The 19548-nt window shown below is 42.4% G+C and overlaps 2 protein-coding genes across 20 annotated transcripts in view; both read right to left on the bottom strand.

Moving 5' to 3' along the window:
• The window catches only part of PPARD (peroxisome proliferator activated receptor delta), a 69672-nt gene extending 69253 nt beyond the window's left edge, over window positions 1-419 (bottom strand). For 7 of the 17 annotated variants that reach the window (XM_058175318.1, XM_058175313.1, XM_058175312.1 and 4 more), the window contains exon 1: window positions 258-415. The gene's annotated coding sequence lies outside the window, so the exon portion shown is untranslated. Of the gene's footprint in view, window positions 1-164 lie in introns of all 17 variants that reach the window. The other 10 variants (XM_058175304.1, XM_058175307.1, XM_058175308.1 and 7 more) reach the window with 5 other exon arrangements.
• Window positions 420-4557: 4138 nt separating this feature from the next.
• DEF6 (DEF6 guanine nucleotide exchange factor) overlaps window positions 4558-19548 on the bottom strand; it is a 66135-nt gene continuing 51144 nt past the window's right edge. For all 3 annotated transcript variants that reach the window (XM_058176895.1, XM_058176898.1, XM_058176897.1), the window contains 4 exons: window positions 17697-17863; window positions 16812-17010; window positions 5674-5764; window positions 4558-5224 (listed from right to left, as the gene is read on the bottom strand). In XM_058176895.1, the coding sequence (XP_058032878.1) occupies window positions 4998-5224; window positions 5674-5764; window positions 16812-17010; window positions 17697-17863 (684 nt within the window). In that variant the 3' untranslated portion in view covers window positions 4558-4997. The remainder of the gene's footprint in view (window positions 5225-5673; window positions 5765-16811; window positions 17011-17696; window positions 17864-19548) is intronic.

Here is a 19548-nt window from a genome sequence, read left to right as displayed (position 1 = left end):
GCTGGAGCCCGGGGGGCCGACGCCAAAGCCCGGACGCAAAGCCAAGCGACCGGACCGAAACCCGAGACCGTTCGGCTCAGCAGGGGCTGGACGCGGCCGGCGCCCACAGTCTCGTACGAGGTTCTGGGGCCTTCTAAGCGCCCTCAAACGCCGCTCGGCAATACCTCGGCCGCCCACCACGCCGAATCCGGGGGGGGGGAACACAGCGCGCCGCTCTCTTTGCGGTTCTCTTCACGCCGGGTTAACACGCAGCTCACCTGCCGGCGGCGAGGCGCCCACGCTCCCGGGTCACACGCTCCGCAGAACTTTTTTTGTCATTCACGCCCTCCCCTGTCCCGCGGGGCCCACAACAGCAACAGCGGCAGCAGCAGTAGCAGCAGCGACTGCCTCCTCTCCCTACGTCACGCAGGCTGAGCCTGACGCTACCCGCGCACTTGGTTCCCATTGGCTCGCCTAACGGGACGAGGGCGGTATTAGCATATCGCCACGACGACAGCCCAAGCCTGTTCCCGCCCTCTACGAGGAAGGTTTGTTTCTCGCAATCGAGTCGGCTCTGCTGCCCCCCCCCCCGCTGGTGTTCCTCCGGGACTGGGGTTCTCCTTTCCCCCCCAGAGCCGCGTTCTTGAGTCTGTGCGTGCGTGTCACAGGACTGCCTGTGGGCGGAAAGATTGCTCAACCTGGGTTAAGAGACGCTCGGCTCTTCCCTGAAGCATAAGCGGTTCCGCACAATGACGAATCAAGCAGGCAGTACCCGACGAGACAGCTCTTTTAAAAGTGGTGCCGAAAGGAAGCCTCCGAATTTAAGTCGGCGTTTCGAGACCAGCAGCTCTTTACCGGACGCAAGAGTAATTTTTCAAACCGGTGTTTTCATTTCTGTTGCGGTAATTTATAACGAGCAGCCTGAAACTAGAGTTCCCTAGATATATTTATCTACAACTCCCGCCATCAGGAATTTGGGAAGCTAAATCCAAAACGGAGATTTAGAACTTCGGAGAGGGAAAAAAACCACACACCCCTCTTGTTAAATTTAAGAGACAAGCAATAGCAGTTCTGGTGACATTCAGCTATTCCCAATTTTGTGCAATGTGAATATGTGTTTTTAGTTATTTTGAAACCATGATTTTTTTTAAAATGTAGCCTTCACCACCCTGGTTCTCTGTAGATATTTTACTTGCCAGTTCCCTTGCATTAGCTGCAAGTCCTTCCAGTTTTCTTGACAAGATTTTCAGAAGTGTCTCCTTCCTATGAAGAGAGAGAGAGTGATTGGCCCAAGGTCACCCAGCTTAATAAAAGGTCTGGATGTTCTTAAATGATTCTAGGCTCCAGAATGTAGCTTGGTAACTAGGATAGTGGTTGACAACAGTTTACAGTCCTGGATGGAAAAAGAGTCATTAGCCCGAGTTGGCTTTAGTAAAAAAGCTTCCCTGGGATGAAGTTCAATTGTACTTCAATTATGTGAAATAGGATTAACAATTGTGCTCGACTGCAAAACGAGTTTATGTCTTACGTCTCTCATATTCTGCCCAGTCAAATAAAAAATAAATTCTGAATTATTCCTTTAAATTATTCCTTGGCAATAAAATGACTTAAACCAATTTAACCGCATACATAAGCAACTAAAATCCTGTCATTAGCCTTCACAAGTTGTCATATTTTTCACACACCCATCTGCTGAAATTCTGAAGTAACAGTAGCTAGTGAGAATGATTATTTCTGGAGCTTTAGGGGTTTTTTTTGTTTTTTTGAAAAGTCACCTGGTTCTCAGGTGTGTTGTTTTTTTCTTTTCTGGCTACAGGCAGAAAAGTTTCAAAACAATTAGCTGAAGTTTTCACTTTATGGGAATATTTTGCTTTGTTTTGTGTTGTTTTAACCACCTTACTGGCCACTTTGAAAAGTATACTACTGTAATATGCAAGGATGCAGCATTTTCATTATTAAGTAGCTAACCACAAGCTGAGATTTGAAAGAAAATACTGCATAGGTGTGGGAGGTACATTAGCTACTACCCAGGTTACATTGACCATAACAGGTGTGAGCGGCCTGCAGTAATGTGACAGCAAATTACTTTGAACTTTTGTGGATCTCAGACTCTTTCACAGCATGCTGTATTAGTTGTTACATGCCTAAACCAAAATTATTGAGATAATAACAAACGTTACACAATTTCCTGTTTTTAAATATAAAACATATATTTGTGTTTTCTAATTCCTGAAGTAGATTACATATGAAAATAAACTCCAAATACTCACCTTTCCAAACCGAAGAAAAATCCTGTCAAATGAAGCACTATCTCCCACTTTGTATCATCATCTCTCCCATTGTACATCACTGTTCTGCACACTACAGTCCTTGTTCCCCCAAAACACAGTTTGCCTCATCAAAAAGTTAATCCATGCTGGTTTATAGAATTTGATATGGTAATCTCTAATTAGGCTTCTATTCCAATAATTCCAATAACTCCACCACTTTTGACTTAATTTACCTATTGAAATTTTGAATAACATTAACTACATTCACGTAACATATTAACTGAAAACATGATTTACTGAATTAACCCAACTGTTTGGGTAACTATTCTCTGGATTTATACAACACATTAAGCATGAATTAGCCAATAACATTTTAACCTAGCCACTGAAAAGCTAACAGGCAAGCCAAACTTCAGGCACCAAAGCAAGATGAGAAACCTTGCAAATTGAAAAATGCTATAGGAAAGAGTACAGGCTTCTGTCATACTGCATATATTTGTAACATGGAGATGTTGTACAGAAAGGAAAATCAAGCAGAAAAGACTAAACAGCAAATACTGTACATTTTGAATTATTTGAGAGGGACAAACACAAAAAGAGCTGCAGACCTACAATGCTGCAAAATCTGATTCTCTGTTGTGTGATATACTAGCAGCCATTTCATCATCATCATCACAACAACAATTACCTGTAATGAGCAGACTCATTTCTCAATCTATTTTATGCCAAGCTAAAGTGCCAGGCTGTCTTTGCACTTACAAAGTTAATATGCTCAGGCGAACATTAGAACAGAAATAATCTTTCTTATAATTTACCATGTGAAAGGTTTTCTCCCTAAAAATTGGAAGTATTCAATTACCTTTGTACAATTTAGAAAGTACTTACCATCTCACCTGTTGTAGATACTAAGTCTACATTTATGAGGTACAATACTTCCCTTTTCTTCATTTTCTTCTTGAATGGATGTTTTTTTTTTCAACTGCCCAGTCTCATCTACAATTCTTGAATTTCTTGATGAACTGTCAAAATCCTAACCAGATCAGACTCTCTCACCTTCGTAAAATCAGCCAAAAACAGCTAGCTGCTGCCACCTAATGTGACAATTTCAGAGTAGAATTACTTCTGCAAGAATTGGAAATTGTTTTTTAGAGTGGATAGATTTATATCACTAGGCACACAGTAGCTCAGGGGCTAAGACAGCTGAGCTTGTCGATCGAAAGGTCGGCAGTTCAGCGGTTTGAATCCCTAGTGCTGCTGTGTAACAGGGTGAGCTCCTGTTACTAGTCGCAGCTTCTGCCAACCTAGCAGTTTCGAAAGCACGTAAAAATGCAAGTAGAAAAAATAGGGACCACCTTTGGTGGAAGGTAACAGCGTTCCGTGCGCCTTTGGCATTGAGTCATGCCGGCCACATGACCACGGAGACGTCTTCGGACAGCGCTGGCTCTTCGGCTTTGAAATGGAGATGAGTACCGCCCCCTAGAGTCGGCAACAACTAGCACATAAGTGTGTGAGGAACCTTTACCTTTATCTTTTTTAGATTTATATCAAGTCATTATTACTCATAGGTTATACATAGTATCTGTTTTGATTCAAAACATTTTATAATATTTTCCTCATGCTTCAAAACCTTGCTTGATAAGAGCAATAGGGGAACAACACAAATGATATATTGCTGTGCTATAAGCAACAGTGGCTTCATCACTTTTTTAAAGGTACTCTCTGAATCTTTCTCCATCATATCACAATGGAATAAGATTGTGTTTATTTTGTATTTTACTTTCCAGATAGTTGTGATTTAGTTAAATATGAAGCATTTGAAATTTTAAAAACATACCAGGAATTAGAATTTTATCTTTACACATAGTAGCAATGTTTGCAGCCCTTTATGTAATAAGATCTGCCTTGCATTGCCTGCTGTCTTTCAAAATAATTCTTAGCTGGCTCTTAAGATTCATTTTTCTCAATATTAGCTATGGAAACTTAAACAAGGTAAAGCCACTTATCAAGGAAAACAATGGCCTCTCCTCTCCAGGCTGGATAATTATTTGTTAGGATGTTTTAATTTGGAACTTCAACTAAAATGTTCAGCTAAAAAAATTGTATTGTATAGTGCAATACATCAGTAGCGTAATGAAACCAAACATCAAATTTCTATCTTTGTAACCTTTTCTATTAAATGCTGATTTGTCTCATTAACATTAGGGACATAACATTTCCAAAAATTACATAAACTCTGGTTATTTCCTTTCAACTAACTAATAATACAAGGTTAGATGAATGACACAAATATTTAAATGACACTGCCAAAAAGAATAAGACTCCATTTTTATAACACATGTTTAGACAATACATTTTACAATTATTATTATTTTTAGAGAGAATGACAGAATTCTTGGCATATTACAGCAGTGGGTATTGTGACCACCAACTGTTAGAACTTTTAATACCATAATAGGATACAGCATTACCAGAACTCTTTTTCATCTGCTGAAACCAAATAGAGCATGCTTTGGGGAAACCATAATCCCATATTTAAATCATACTTCTGAAGTTTCAATCAGGAAGCAATATTTATATGTGTATGTGTAGACCTGTAGGGTTAATTCTAGCACTGTGTGGCTTAACTGCAGAGATCATCACAATTCTTCCCTGTACAATCTTTACATATGTTCACTATTTATAAACTATAATAATCATTAAGCTGCCCTGACACTTATATTCTGGTCCCTAGATTTCAATTAAGTGGGTTTATTTTTCTTCTGAAGCTAAACAAGGGCTTTCTGAGCCAGAATCATCTTTTTCTGACATCGGCATCTGCTTCTCTGTCTCTCCATTTACGTTTTCTTTGCTTTCATTCGTCTCAAGATCTGATTTCTTTTTTTCCATATTTTGTTTCAATTTGACAGATGACTCTCTTTTGGACAGGATTGCAGGATTAAAGCCAGTGAATCCTCCGCTTGTCATGGTACGCTTTTCTATAAACCAGAAAAGAAAAGCACATGGCATATTTATTTTTATTTTAAGAAGGGACAAATTACTAGGCATATACCCATCACTGTTACCACAAGTACACAGAATGCATGTGTTTTAGAAATTATAAACTGCCTCTCTTGAAGCAGAACTTAGCAATGGTAGGAAATAATAGCAAAGCACATACAAACAAATGGAATATTCCAGATTGCTGGACTTCAACCTGGATATCTGTTCTCTTGTAGAAGAGAACAAATAATCTTTCAAACAATTGTGGTCATAAATTCTGGAAGAAGATCAAACACAAACACAATGTCTATTCAAAAAGCACAAGATTATCCCTTGGCAGCCAGATAATTATAAATTTGTGTGTGCTTAACTTGCAAGCCTGAAACAAGGCACCTGGCTAGAGTTGCATAATTTGCTTCATAGCCAAATACTTCTGCAGTCATACCTCCTGGAGCAATGGGGTGCATCAGTCGGTTCATCTGAATATTCCAGTGCTTTACATTGGTGCTGGCTTGCTGGAGCTTCTGCTGGGCTATCTGCAATGGAAGAGGGGGAAAAAGAGATTTGGGTGCTAGCTCTATTTAAAATATGTGTAATTTCTATATAATCAAAGTGGTAAACTCTTAGTGAATTATAAATCGTGAATCAACTGAATGCAGTCATCATACCTACTGAAAAAAAAGATTTTATATTGAACAACAAAAATACAATCAAGCAGAAAACAATACCCTTATCAAGGAATTTACCAAGGAGAAAACTAAACTAAAGCCCACACTCATTCACACTGATGTTACCTAGTTGGGTAATGTAATGTCTGCAAGTAAACAAGAGCACCAAGGACTCCACAGTACAACCCTGAACTATATACCGTAATTTTCGCACTATAAGATGCTCCAGACCATAAGACGCACCTAGCTTTTGGGGAGGAAAACAAGAAAAAAATATCTGCCTCTGCCTCCCAGCAATTTGCCTCCTTGCAGCAAATAGCCTGGTCAGCTTCAGCACAGCCTTATTTAGCATGAGCAGCTGATCAGCGGTATTCCGGGAGGCCGAGCCAACCGCCAATCAGCTGCTCATGCTATATCAGGCTGTGCTGAAGCTGACCAGGCTATTTGCTGTTTGCTGCAAGGAGGAAAACTGCTGAAAGGCAAAGGCCAAAGGGTGGGGGTGGCGGCTTCAGCAATATTTGCTCTACTGTATAAGACACACAGGCATTTCCACCCACTTTGGTGGGGGGGGAGTGCATCTTATAGACCAAAAAATACGATATATCCTACTGAAAATGCAAATGGCCTAGAATGTTACATGAAGATGTAATTAATCAATTAAGAGCACTTTCTGTAACAGGAAAGCTAACTTTCTAGCTAACAGGAAAAGGACTGAAACAATTGAAACTGTCTTGAGGCAACAGTGTTATAAGTGCCAGCATTAAATCAAAAAAGGCTGTCTCCTTGAAAGATCATCACAAACTCTGGGATACAATTCTCAGGTTCTTTTCAGACAAGGTCTTATAAATAATTATATTACAGAATTTCACAGGGGGAAAATAGTTATCAGCTAATCTCTTATATTATTTTACTATTTCTTAGCTTTTTAAAAAAAATATGCAATATTTTAAGAAGGGAAACAGAGAAAGAGCAGGACTCTGTTTTGCAATTTGTAGATAGAAAATGGCCCATTAAAGCACAGGGAGAAGAATTGTCCTGAGGGAAGTGATCATGGCAACTTCTTTAAAGAGCTCTATTTCTTTCTCACATTTTTTTAAACCTTTGAAATATTTTCTTTACAAAAATATTTAAGTATGTACAGAACAATCCATGCAGAGAACAGCTAATTTTGAATGGTCCATGACTGGACACGTTTAATTCAGGCACAACTCTGAAACATGCATATTTTGGGAGAAGCATTTCAGAGGGAGGAAGAAAGTGGGAAAAATCCAAGGACGCTGGTTGCTAGGATGAAATAAAAAAAAGGAGAGTGTTGGGAAGATTAGGGAAAGGGCGGGGCAGCCCATTGGAGCCAAGGACTGTTTACTTACTGCAAAAAGTTTGATGTCTCTTGAATCACCAGACTCTGAAAGGGCTTACAAACAACATGCAATAGGTAACAATACAGTAAACAACAAATTAACATGATCAATATATCAAAAATAGCATACCCAATCAACAATTAAGAGTATTATAAATTCATGACGTCTTTAACATCGAACAAGATTCATCCCAAACTCAGGTACCTCTACCCATTCTTGCTTCAGTTGCCAAATGCATTTTAAAAAATTGTGGTTTTTAAGCTTTTTGAATGTTAGAAGTGAGGGCATGTTTCTTAAGCTTCTAATGGAGGACATCCCACAGGTTAGAAGTATCTGCAGAGAAGGTACTCTCCTTTGTCCCTTTTGGCCAAACTGCATGAGGAATGGGATTCTCATCAAGCATCCTCTAGTCTACGCCAATGTTTCTCAGCCTTGGCAACCTGAAGCTGTGTGGATTTCAGCTTCCAGAATTCCTCAGCTAACATGCTGGCTGGGAAATTCTGGCAGTTGAAGTCCATACATTTTCAAGCTGCGAAGGTTGAAAAACACTACCCTACAGAAATAATTTGGGCAAGCAAATTCTATTTAGAGCCAGCAATTTTGAAACTGAAATGTTAAAGTTGATCACCAGCCCCTTAAAATGTAATAAAATCAAAATTAGGGAAATTAAAAGTAGGGTTGTGCGGAGCTCTGATGAGTTTTTTTTATTCACACTGTGAATAAACCAAATAGATGAGATCAGATGATATAAGTAACTAGCTGTAGATAGCCAAGGAGACAGCCTTGAAGCAGCTAATCAGAAATCATTATGTAAATAAACAGGATGGGAGCATTCTTTAAGTTCTGGGAAAGCTGATAGTATTAAGAAGAGACTCCAAAGACTCCTCCCTGGTTCACTGAAAAGGGAAAGAAATACAACAGACTTGCAAGATTCTTTTGTAATAACCTGATTTAATAAAGTATAGTTCTGATCATGTGGAGTGAGTTTCCTGACCTGGTTCTCTCTTGAAGGGCTGACACTAGATCAGTTTACCCATTTTGGAGCATCCTTAGGGAAAAACCTGATCTTCTATCTCCATTTACAGCCACATTTATCTATAGGTATGCTAAGCTACAGTTCTTTAATTCTATATAGCAGATGCTACTGAAAATGCAAAGAAATCTGAAACTATTCTTGAGTGGAATAATGCAATTTTTTCAAGTGGTTGGCACAATTACCCAGTTTCATGCACTGTAAGCCCTAAAATACAAACATTAGAATTAAGATGACTTTTAAATAATTTTATTATTTTAAAGATTAAATGGCCAAATCTATATAAGAGAATGATTTTTTTGAGATATCTGATTTCCTGAGATCTTGGCATATTATTATTTTTAATTTTTAAAAGCAGAATACTGTAACAGGTTAATGCATGCCATCTAGTGGTATAACAATGTTAACTCACAATGAGATTAAAGTAAAATCACCTTCAATTAGCTCAAGTCCTGATGACTTACATGAACGCATCCATGCATTTTTCATGGCATAATAGAAGGCAGTTTAAATGTAATTTTTTCTGGAACATTTGTTTTTGACTTCTCAGTTTAGCCCCTGCCCCACCCAAAAAACCTGTACTTGAAAGTATTTAGTTAAGCAAACAAGTAAAAATATCTGTAGTAATAGTACCCAGTACTTGAAAGTACCAAGGAAGTAATGAATTCCATGAAGTATGGCTGGCCAAACCACTTGTATAGCAGAAAAATAGCAGCATTTAGTGGATTTGTAAACATTGATTCTAATAGTTTCACTAAATCAATTCAATGAATCATATCAATCTTACTGAATTAATTCAAACCTCTACAACAATACTGTTTATCAATTTGAATCATTCTGACTGACAAACTGAATCTATGTGACAACTATTTACAAAGTTTGGTTTTGAAACTACTATCTGAACATTCAGTTACAGTGGAGATATGCATCAGAGATCATCTTTTCTATAGTGTATTTGCTCTGCCTGGGCACTCTTTAGCTTAGATTGCATAAATTAATTGACAGTAAATGAATGCATAATAATAATAATATATTTTAAAATTATATATTTAAATATTTTAAAAATAAAAATGTGAAAATCTTTTGGTTGTTTTAATAACATAATAATACCAGCAACAGCACTTGTATGGCAAACCTCCTTCCCAGACTGAAGGAAATCAACAACTGGCAGATTACCTGAACGTGTTTTACTGCAGGTTTGAAAGGAAACTACAGCAACCTATCACCACAACTCCCATCTCAGACACACCAACAACAGCCAAACCTCCTACAACTGACCCCATCCCATTGAGTTCACAACCCCTAGTGATCACAGAAAAGGAAGTGCAAGACCTATTTCACAGACAAAAGCCAGGAAAAGCTCCAGGCCCAGACAAGATAATTTTTTCTTGCTTAAAAATCTGTCTGACCAATTGGCCCCCATCTTCACCTGTATCTTCAATAAATGACTAGAGATGCGCTATGTTCCTTCTTGCTTCAAACGCTCTAGTATCATCCCAATGCAGAAGAAGCCTACAATCAAGGAACTGAATGACTACAGACCAATTGCGCTAACATCTGTAGTCATGAAAACCTTTGAAAGGCTAGTGCTATCCCACTTGAAAACTATCATGGATCTGCTGTTAGACCCCTGGCAATTTGTATACTGAGCAAATAAATCAACAGATGATGCTGTTAATATGGCTCTGCACAAGGTTCTGCGCATGCGCAAGATGGCGCACCGGTGAAGAGTCGGCTCCGGCGTTTGAGGGGCCTCCGAGGCTTGGCAAATGATTAAACCGCCGCCGAGCTGCCTGCTGCCCCCGGCCTGGACTGTTATCTGATCGGCAGCCGTGAGAAGGGTTTTCGGACTTTTTGAGCCCACGGCTGCTGAGAATGGGGCCGGGTAAGCAATCAGCGAAGTTCCGGTGGCCATGTTTGTTTTCGGGCCTGGGAGCGGGGCGAGTGGGGCGATGACTCGGCATTTTTTCGGCCGTTTTTCTGGCCGGTTTCTCAGCTAAGTCTCAGTTGGCTCCTGCAATTGGCGTTGGGTCTGGGCTTGGTATGGTCGACCTCCCTCCTGATTACCATATCGTGTTACATCGTGTCGTCCTGGCTGCGCTGGGCCGCTTGGGTTTTGGATTTTTCAACCTGGACTGGACAATGGCAACAGGGTTTGTGACGTTCCATCTTTCTCCGGCCATGGCGCCTGTGGCTTTCCCTTGCTGCCAGTGGATGATCTTGGCGTCCTTTCTATCCTCCAGCCTCTCGGAGAGGTTCAACCTGCGGGATAGGTTTGGCCCCTCGGAAGGAGAGGCTTGGAGAGTCCGGGCCTCCGAACCGGGTGAGGATGCACTAGGGGGTGCTGGAGTTGAAGGGACCCCTGGACCGTGTGTTCTATCCTGGCTTGGAGGTGGTGGTTGGAGGACAGCGGGAAGGTGATGGAGGTGTTGTGGACTTATCAGCTTGGAGACCCTCTTTGGACGGTTTAACATCTGCTACGCCTCTTCTGGCCTTGTTGGCATTCTTGGCCTGTGTTGGCCCTTTTGGGGCCTTGGAAGATGCAGGAGATGCAACAGAGGCCGACATTGCTTATGATGGAACATCCCCCTCCCCCTCTTCTTACACCAGGATGTTTGATTTCAGACTTCCGACAGACTACCATCTGGACTGTTTTGTGGTTTCTATTCTTGTCTACCCTTATTAGGATTATCAGCATTCTGGTTTATTTATTTATGCCATCATTTTAGGCCTGTTTTTATCTAGGACTAATACCATCAGATACCATCATTAACTTTACCATCATTCTTGCCTTTCGGAGTTGGACCCCTTTCGCCGGTCCTATCTTCTATTACGACGCGCTACTCTTCTTATGAACTCTTGCAACTGCGAGGTGCCCCCGCCTCGCAGATATGGCCCTCCACACTACCGAGGGCCGGCCTCTATGACGGGTTTTGGGACCCACAGAGGTGGCATGCGAAAAAAAAGAACCTGTGGGGTTTTTTAAATAGGGAATTTTTAAGGGTTGGGAGGGTAAGGTCGGGTAATGGGGGTAGCCCGTCGGGGGGGGGTTTAAAGACGGGGAGGGTATTGCCAGTCCCAGTGCATGCTCACGGCACTATTTTATTGGGTCCGAAGACAGGGGGGGAGGGGGATGATCAGAGCGGAGTGTGCTATTCCATCTGTACGGTGAGTGGGAGAGGCAGATATGGCGGAGGCAAGGGGTCGTATCGTTCTCTGGGAGCACGTGCTCGATGTTTTAAAGCGATCACGTGCTCCGGCCCCTTAGTCCTTACTCGTTCCCCGGTTGGTCAGGATCCTCAGAGCTTGGGTCTTAGGCTGATGCTGTGCAAGGCCCGTTCTGTGGTTAATAAGGCTCCCTTGATTCATGATCTTATCCAGAGGGAGTCCGCGGACTTTACGGGCATTACGGAGACCTGGTTGGGCACAGAGGGGGGTGTTCCCCTGGTTGAGTTGTGCCCACCAGGTTTCCGTGCATTTCATCAGCCGAGGGCCCAAGGTAGGGGTGGGGGGGTGGCGGTTGTGATTAAGGAAAGCCTAGAGCCGAGGGAGTCCACTGTGTCTCAGATAGCTGGTTGTGAATCCCTCCTTGTGAAGTGGGGCCATAGGAATCAGATGGGTCTGTTGATCACGTACCTGGCTCCTTGCTGCGTGACTACAGCCCTACCTGAGCTGCTGGAGATGCTTGCCGAGGTGGCAGTTGAGATTCCCAGACTTTTGGTCATGGGAGATTTCAACTTGCCATCGGCCGGCTTGTCGTCGACGGCAGCGCAGGAGTTCCTGGCTTCCATGACGGCCATGGACCTGATTCAAGTAACTGATGGCCCTACACACACGGGGGGAGGCACACTAGACTTGATTTTTATCTCTGGACAGTGGATTAATGATCTGGAATTAGGAGATTTAGTGACAGAACCGGTGTCATGGTCAGATCATTTTCTCCTTCGCCTAGACTTTCGGACCGCCGCTCACCACCGCAGGGAGACGGAGCCAATGCGTTGGTTCCATCCCAGGCGCCTGATGGACCCGGAGAGGTTCCAGACGGAGCTTGGGCCGTTCCCTGAGGATCTTGCCCACGGCACGACTGAAGAACTAGTTGCGGCCTGGGAACGGGCCGCGGCTGGGGCTTTGGACCGTATCGTGCCTTTGCGGCCTCTGACCCAGCGTAGATCTCACTTGGCTCCATGGTTCTCTGAGGAGCTGAGGGAGATGAAACGCCAGAGAAGACGCCTAGAGAGCACCTGGAGGTCTAGCCGTTCCGAGGCTGATCGGACACTAGTGAGGTCTTTCACTAAGACCTATCTAGTGGCAATGAGGGAGACGAAGCGTTCCTACGTTTCCTCCCTCATTGCATCGGCAGATAACCGCCCGGCCGCCCTGTTCCGGGTGACCCGCTCCCTCCTTCGTCAGGAGGGGCGGGATGACCCCCTACAGGGACGGGCTGAGGAGTTTAACGGTTATCTATACGATAAAATCGTTCAGCTTCGGGATAGTTTAGACCAAAATTGCGATGATCCAGATGGGATGGAGGAGGCACGTCTTGTTGAGGTAGTTTGGGATGAGTTTGAGTCTGTGGCTCTCGAGGACGTGGACAGGTTGCTGGGAAGGTTACATGCAACCACATGTTTACTGGACCCGTGTCCTTCCTGGCTGGTGCTGGCTACTCAGGAAGTGACACGAGGCTGGCTCCAGGGAATTATAAATGCTTCATTGATGGAAGGGGTTTTCCCCGCCGCCTTGAAAGAGGCGGTGGTGAGACCCCTCCTCAAGAAGCCTTCCCTGGACCCAGCTATTTTGGGTAACTATCGTCCAGTCTCCAACCTTCGCTTTGTGGCGAAGGTTGTAGAGAGTGTGGTTGCATGGCAGCTTCCCCAGTACCTGGATGAAGCTGTCTATCTAGACCTGTTCCAGTCCGGCTTCCGGTCCGGTCACAGCACGGAGACAGCTTTGGTCGCGTTGGTGGATGACCTCTGGAGGGCCAGGGACAGGGGGTGTTCCTCTGCCCTGGTCCTATTAGATCTCTCAGCGGCTTTCGATACCATCGATCATGGTATCCTGCTGCACCGGTTGGAGGGATTGGGAGTGGGAGGCACCGTTTATCGGTGGTTCTCCTCCTATCTCTCCGACCGGTCGCAGACGGTGTTGACAGGGGGGCAGAGGTCGACTGCGAGGCACCTCACTTGTGGGGTGCCTCAGGGGTCGATTCTATTGCCCCTCCTGTTCAACATCCACATGAAGCCGCTGGGCGAGGTCATCAGTGGTTTTGGGGTGAGTTATCATCTGTACGCTGACGATACGCAGCTGTACTTTTCCACCCCGGACCACCCCAACGAAGCTGTCGAAGTGCTGTCCCGGTGTCTGGAAGCCGTACGGGTCTGGATGGGGAGAAACAGACTCAAGCTCAATCCCTCCAAGACGGAGTGGCTGTGGATGTCGGCACCCCGGTTCAGCCAGCTGCAGCCGCAGCTGGCTGTGGGGGGCGAGTTATTGGCCCCAACGGAGAGGGTGCGCAACTTGGGTGTCCTCTTGGATGGGCGGCTGTCGTTTGACGATCATTTGGCGGCCGTCTCCAAGAGGGCCTTCCACCAAGTATGCTTGGTGCGCCAGTTGCGCCCCTTCCTTGACCGGGATGCCTTATGCACAATCACTCATGCCCTCGTAACTTCCCGCCTGGATTATTGCAATGCTCTCTACATGGGGCTGCCCTTGAAGTGCACCCGGAGGCTGCAGTTAGTCCAGAATGCAGCTGCGCGGGTAATAGTGGGAGCAACTCGTTGCTCCCATGTAACACCTCTCCTGCGCAGTCTGCACTGGCTTCCTGTGGTCTTCCGGGTGCGCTTTAAGATTTTGGTCACCACCTTTAAAGCACTCCATGGCTTAGGACCCGGGTACTTACGGGACCACCTGCTGTTACCGTTTGCCTCCCACTGACCCGTACGCTCTCACAGAGAGGGCCTTCTCAGGGTGCCGTCCGCCAAACAATGTCGGCTGGCGGCCCCCAGGGGAAGGGCCTTCTCTGTGGGAGCTCCCACGCTCTGGAATGAGCTTCCCCCTGGTTTACGTCAAGTGCCTGATCTTCGGACCTTTCGCCGTGAGCTGAAAACGCACTTATTTATTCAAGCGGGACTGGCCTAAAATTTTATTGGGTGAAAATTTTATTGGGTTATTTATATTTTAATATTTTAATTCGTTTTAAATCTGGCCACTTTGTAATATGTTTGTTTTAATTTCTTTTAATATTGATATTGTGATTTTTTACTTGGCTGTACACCGCCCTGAGTCCTTCGGGAGAAGGGCGGTATAAAAATTGAATAAAATAAATAAATAAAATAAATATCCTTTATAACATCTTGAATCTCCAAAGACCTACGAAGGGTCCTCTATGTAGACTTTAGTTCAGCATTCAATACTATCATTCCAGACACTCTTCCAACTAAGCTAAACCAGCTATAAGTACCTGAGCATACTTGTAAGTGGATCATAAGCTTCCTAACAAACAGGAAGCAGCAGGTGAAGCTAAGCAGAATCGCATCAGATACCTGTACAATTAGTACAGGGGCCCCTCAAGGCTGTGTGCTCTCTCCACTTCTCTTCTCTCTGTATACCAATGACTGCATGTCTAATGATCCATCAGTTAAACTACTGAAGTTCGCAGATGACACAACAGTGATCGGTCTCATTCGAGACAATGATGAATCCGCATACAGACAAGAGGTTGAACAACTAACCTCCTGGTGTGACTGGAACAATCTGGAACTGAATACACTCAAAACTGTAGAAATGGTGGTAGACTTTAAAAGAAAGCCTTCCATACTTCCACCTCTCACAATACAATACAGTTTCAACAGTAGAGACCTTCAAATTTCTAGGTTCTACCATATTGCAAGATCTAAAATGGACAGCTAACATCAAAAACGTCATAAAAAAACCACAACAAAGAATGTTCTTTCTGCGCCAACTCAGAAAGCTCAAACTGCCCAAAGAGCTGCTGATACAGTTCTACAGAGGAATTACTGAGTCTGTCATCTGCACCTCTATAACTGTCTGGTTTGGTTCTGCAACCCAACAAGACAGACACAGACTTCAGAGGATAATTAGAACTGCAGAAAATAGACTAGACTAGACTAGACTAGACTAGACTAGACTAGACTAGAATAGACTAGACTAGAATAGAATAGAATTTTTTATTGGCCAAGTGTGATTGAACACACAAGGAATCTGTCTTGGTCCATATGCTCTCAGTGTACATAAAAGAAAGATACGTTCATCAAGAATCATAAGGTACAACACTTAATGATAGTCATAGGGTACAAATAAGCAATCAGGAAAGGATTTATCCTTATAAATCACAAGCAACAAAGTTACAGTCATACAATCATAAGTGGAAGGAACGCTGAGAAGATTAATAGTAGTGCAGACTTAGTAAATAGTATGACAGTGTTGAGGGAATTATTTGTTTAGCAGAGTGATGGCGTTTGGGGAAAAACTGTTCTTGTGTCTAATTGTTCTGGTGTGCAGTACTCTATAGCACTGTTTTGAGGGTAGGAGTTGAAACTGTTTATGTCCAGGATGTGAGGGGTCTGTAAATATTTTCACAGCCCTCATTTTTACTTGTGCAGTATACAGGTCCTCAATGGAAGGCAGGTTGGTAGCAATTGTTTTCTACTCTAGTCTAGTCTAGTCTAGTCTAGTCTAGTCTAGTCTAGTCTAGTCTAGTCTAGTCTAAGAGCACTCAGATTAGCACTTTAAAAGTGTAAAATCTAAGAGTATTTTGATATCAGTAACCTCATTTTTTTCAATATTGAGTGAAGTGTTTAAAATGGAAATGTTAACTACAGCAATAGAAAATGACATGAAAGGTCTGCCTATGTGTATGTTGGTATGTATGTATGTGTTTGTTTGTTTGTTTTATTTAATTTCAACATGCCCCATCTCACCTAAATAATCTGGGACATTTTACAGCATTTAATAAAATCACATAAATACATAAATAAAAGCACAAAGAAAGAAGTTAAAACTTCTAAGTAAAGATAAAACTCTATGTACAGAATTCAAAAGTCTAGGAGATTAACAAGGGAATGGGAGTGTCCTCAGGCCACCAGCCATCCCCAGGACTGCATCATACTTTTAGACCGTCAAGCTTATTGGTAAAGTTAGATTTTAACACTTTTTTTGGAAAATTAGAAGAGTGGAGGCTTGCCTCACCTCTGGGAATAGCATGTTTCATAAGCAGGGGTCCCCAACCCCCTGGTACCCATCTGTGTACTGTTAGGAACCAGGCAGCACAACTGGAGATGAGCTATGGGTGAGCAAAACTGTGCATGCATGGGATCTAGGATGTGTGTTCCTTTCCCCTCCCCCTCAGTCCCTGGAAAAATTGTCTTCCATGAAAATTGGTTCCTCAAATCAAAAAGACTGGAATTGGTGCTATAGGGTATGAAATGGGAGATAAAAACCCTTGGTTTTAAAAAAATAAAACCTCTTCGAAAGCGGAAAAAACAGGCACAGCTCCAGTGCTTACCATGACATCTTGGTCCATCCTCTCCCTATTAAATCTGACTTCTTCCAACTGCAGTTTAGTTTCTTCCAGAAACTTGCTCTTGCTTTCCATCTCTTGCTTGAGAGCCAGTTTTTCATGTTGGGCCTTGATAATATATTCCTCCTGTTCTTCCTTCAATTTCATCAACTGCTTCAGTTTTTCCTCCTCCTCTGCCAGCAATCTAACAAAGTTATACAGGATTTAATTCATTCTCATTCTGTGAATGGTTTCGAGTCTAAAGTTTGGGTTAGTCCCATGATTCATAAGCAACCCATAACACTATGAAGGAAATTAGTAAGTCTGCTCTGCAAAAGGAACAAATTGCCTCCTCCCTGGGTACGGTCACTTATGGTATCATAAAGTGAAAGAGAAAGACTTTGCTGGGAATTCTCTTTTTAAGGAATTCACATGTTTCTTCTCTGATCTTTTTCTGTATCATCTTGTACCATTTCTATCCTGTTGTTTATTTCAAATGAGCAGGTTCTCTGAGGTGGTACCCATGTTTACACCCTGGCATTTGGGAGATGCCCATATTTTAGCACTCTTGAAGACCCACCTTTTCATTCAGGCTTTTCCTGTGAAAAGTACCTTTCTCTCTTCTTATGTTTTTGTTACGTATCTTTTACACCCAATGTTTTTATTTATTATAATTTCATTTGCTAATATTTCAGTGTTTTTCCTTCACTTTAATTAGGTACATAATTATATACTGCCTTCAAGATATTTCAAAGTAGGAATGTCGTAAAAATAGATTCAATACATAGTCAGAATTATGTCATCAAAATCATTTGCCTTTTATTTGCTTTTCTTATTAACCTAATTCTTCTCAGAAGTTACAATAATTCAATGCTATTCAGCAGATGTTACCTGGCCTGTTCATATCTCACAGCCTCTTCATCTTGACGAGCTTTAATCTCCTGCTGCAGAGCATCTTGGAGTCGTTGCTGCATGTCTTCCAGCTCTGCGATGCGCTTGCGTTGACGTTCCGCCTCTGCCTCCTTTAGAACCATCTCTGCTTGCATGGAAGCCCGAGCCTGCAGGTGGGTGAAGTAAAGACAGTGAGCAGCCAGAATGTATCCTGGCTAACAGCACGGGGCTAAAAGCAGCCTAATTCTCAGCAGTAGCTGGTGAAGTAGGTAACTGGTAAAGTCTCTAGTTTTATCTGGACACCAACGATGTTATTATTTTCCATATATAACCCACACTCACCCATTAACCTGCCACATTTTAGGTTATTAGATTATAATGGTGGGTGGAGATGATGAGTCCACCATAGTTGGAAAAGGCAAATAGAATAGAATAGAATAGAATAGAATTTTATTGGCCAAGTGTGATTGGACACACAAGGAAGGAAATATAAATCACTAAGGATAATATGTATAAAAAAAAATTAAACAGGTCATGGCTCCAAATTTATCGTGTGGGACTAAACTTATTGAAATGTTATTATGACTTATCAACAATTTTGATTTTAAAAAAGAATAATGTGCAATCAAGTTCATGTTGATTCTTAATGATTATGTAATTACATCTTCTGCAGGAATTGTTTTATAATAGCTATAAGACCATTAAGTCATAAAAATCAGTAAAAGTGTTCAAACGAACCATTAAAAATAGCAACTGGTAAGATCATAAGAATGCTTAGGTGAATAAGTAGGTTTCTAAACTCCACAATGGGGCCCAACCTAAGCTCTACTAGAAGTTTATTGTACAAGAGAATGGCCACCTACACTCAATGACTGGTTCAATATTAGCATTCAGGAGAACAATTAGGAGGGTTTGTTCTTACAGTAAAAAGGCCTAAGAAACCTACATGGAAATTGGGGATTCCTTAATATAATATTTTCATGATCAGTTTAGGCCTAAAAAACAATTTAAAAAAATCAATTAATAAAAAAATAATTATAGTAATAATTATAATAATATAGAATAACAGAATTGGAAGGGATCTTCTAGTCCAACTCCCTGCCCAGGCAGGAAACCCCACACCACCCCAGGCAAATGGTTATCCAATCTCTTCTTAAAAACTTCCAGTGTTGGAGCATTCCCAACTTCTGGAGGCAAGTTGTTCCACTGATTAATTGTTCTAACTGTCAGGAAATTTCTCCTTAGTTCTAGGTTGCTTCTCTCCGTGATTAGTTTCCATCCATTGCTTCTTGTCCTGTCCTTAGGTGCATTGGAGAATAGTTTGACTCCCTCTTCTTTGTGGTGGCCCCTGAGATATTGGATCAGTGATATTTTTAAGAAAATGTTGGATAACCATCTGACTGAGACGGTGTAGGGTTTCCTGCCTGGGCAGGGGGTTGGACTAGAAGGCCTCCAAGGTCCCTTCCAACTCTGATGTTATGTTATGTTATGTTATGTTATGTTATGTTATGTTATGATATTATGTCTCCCCTCGTCCTTCTTTTCATTAAACTAGACATACCCAGTTCCTGCAGCCATTCTTCATACGTTTTAGCCTCCAGTCCCCTAATCATCTTTGTTGCTCTTCTCTGCACTCTTTCAGTAATACATCCTTGAAAATAACTGAACAGCAAATCAGCTACTAATGCACAAGCTTCAATTTTTAGTGCCCAATAAGAAACTCCACTAAATATAGTCACAGAATTCTGATATAGCTGCAGCCTCCTTAAAGCTGCAAGGCAAATCCATGCATTGCACTTTGCAGCAACTGAATTTGGACTTCTTGTAGAGAGTTATCTTTGCCCAAGAGAAT

The sequence above is a fragment of the Ahaetulla prasina genome, chromosome 3 (genome assembly GCF_028640845.1).
Source record: "Ahaetulla prasina isolate Xishuangbanna chromosome 3, ASM2864084v1, whole genome shotgun sequence".
In the NCBI taxonomy this organism is placed as follows: domain Eukaryota; kingdom Metazoa; phylum Chordata; class Lepidosauria; order Squamata; family Colubridae; genus Ahaetulla; species Ahaetulla prasina.
The sequence above is the reverse complement of the archived record's forward strand: the minus strand, read 5'-3'. Positions and strand labels throughout refer to the sequence as shown.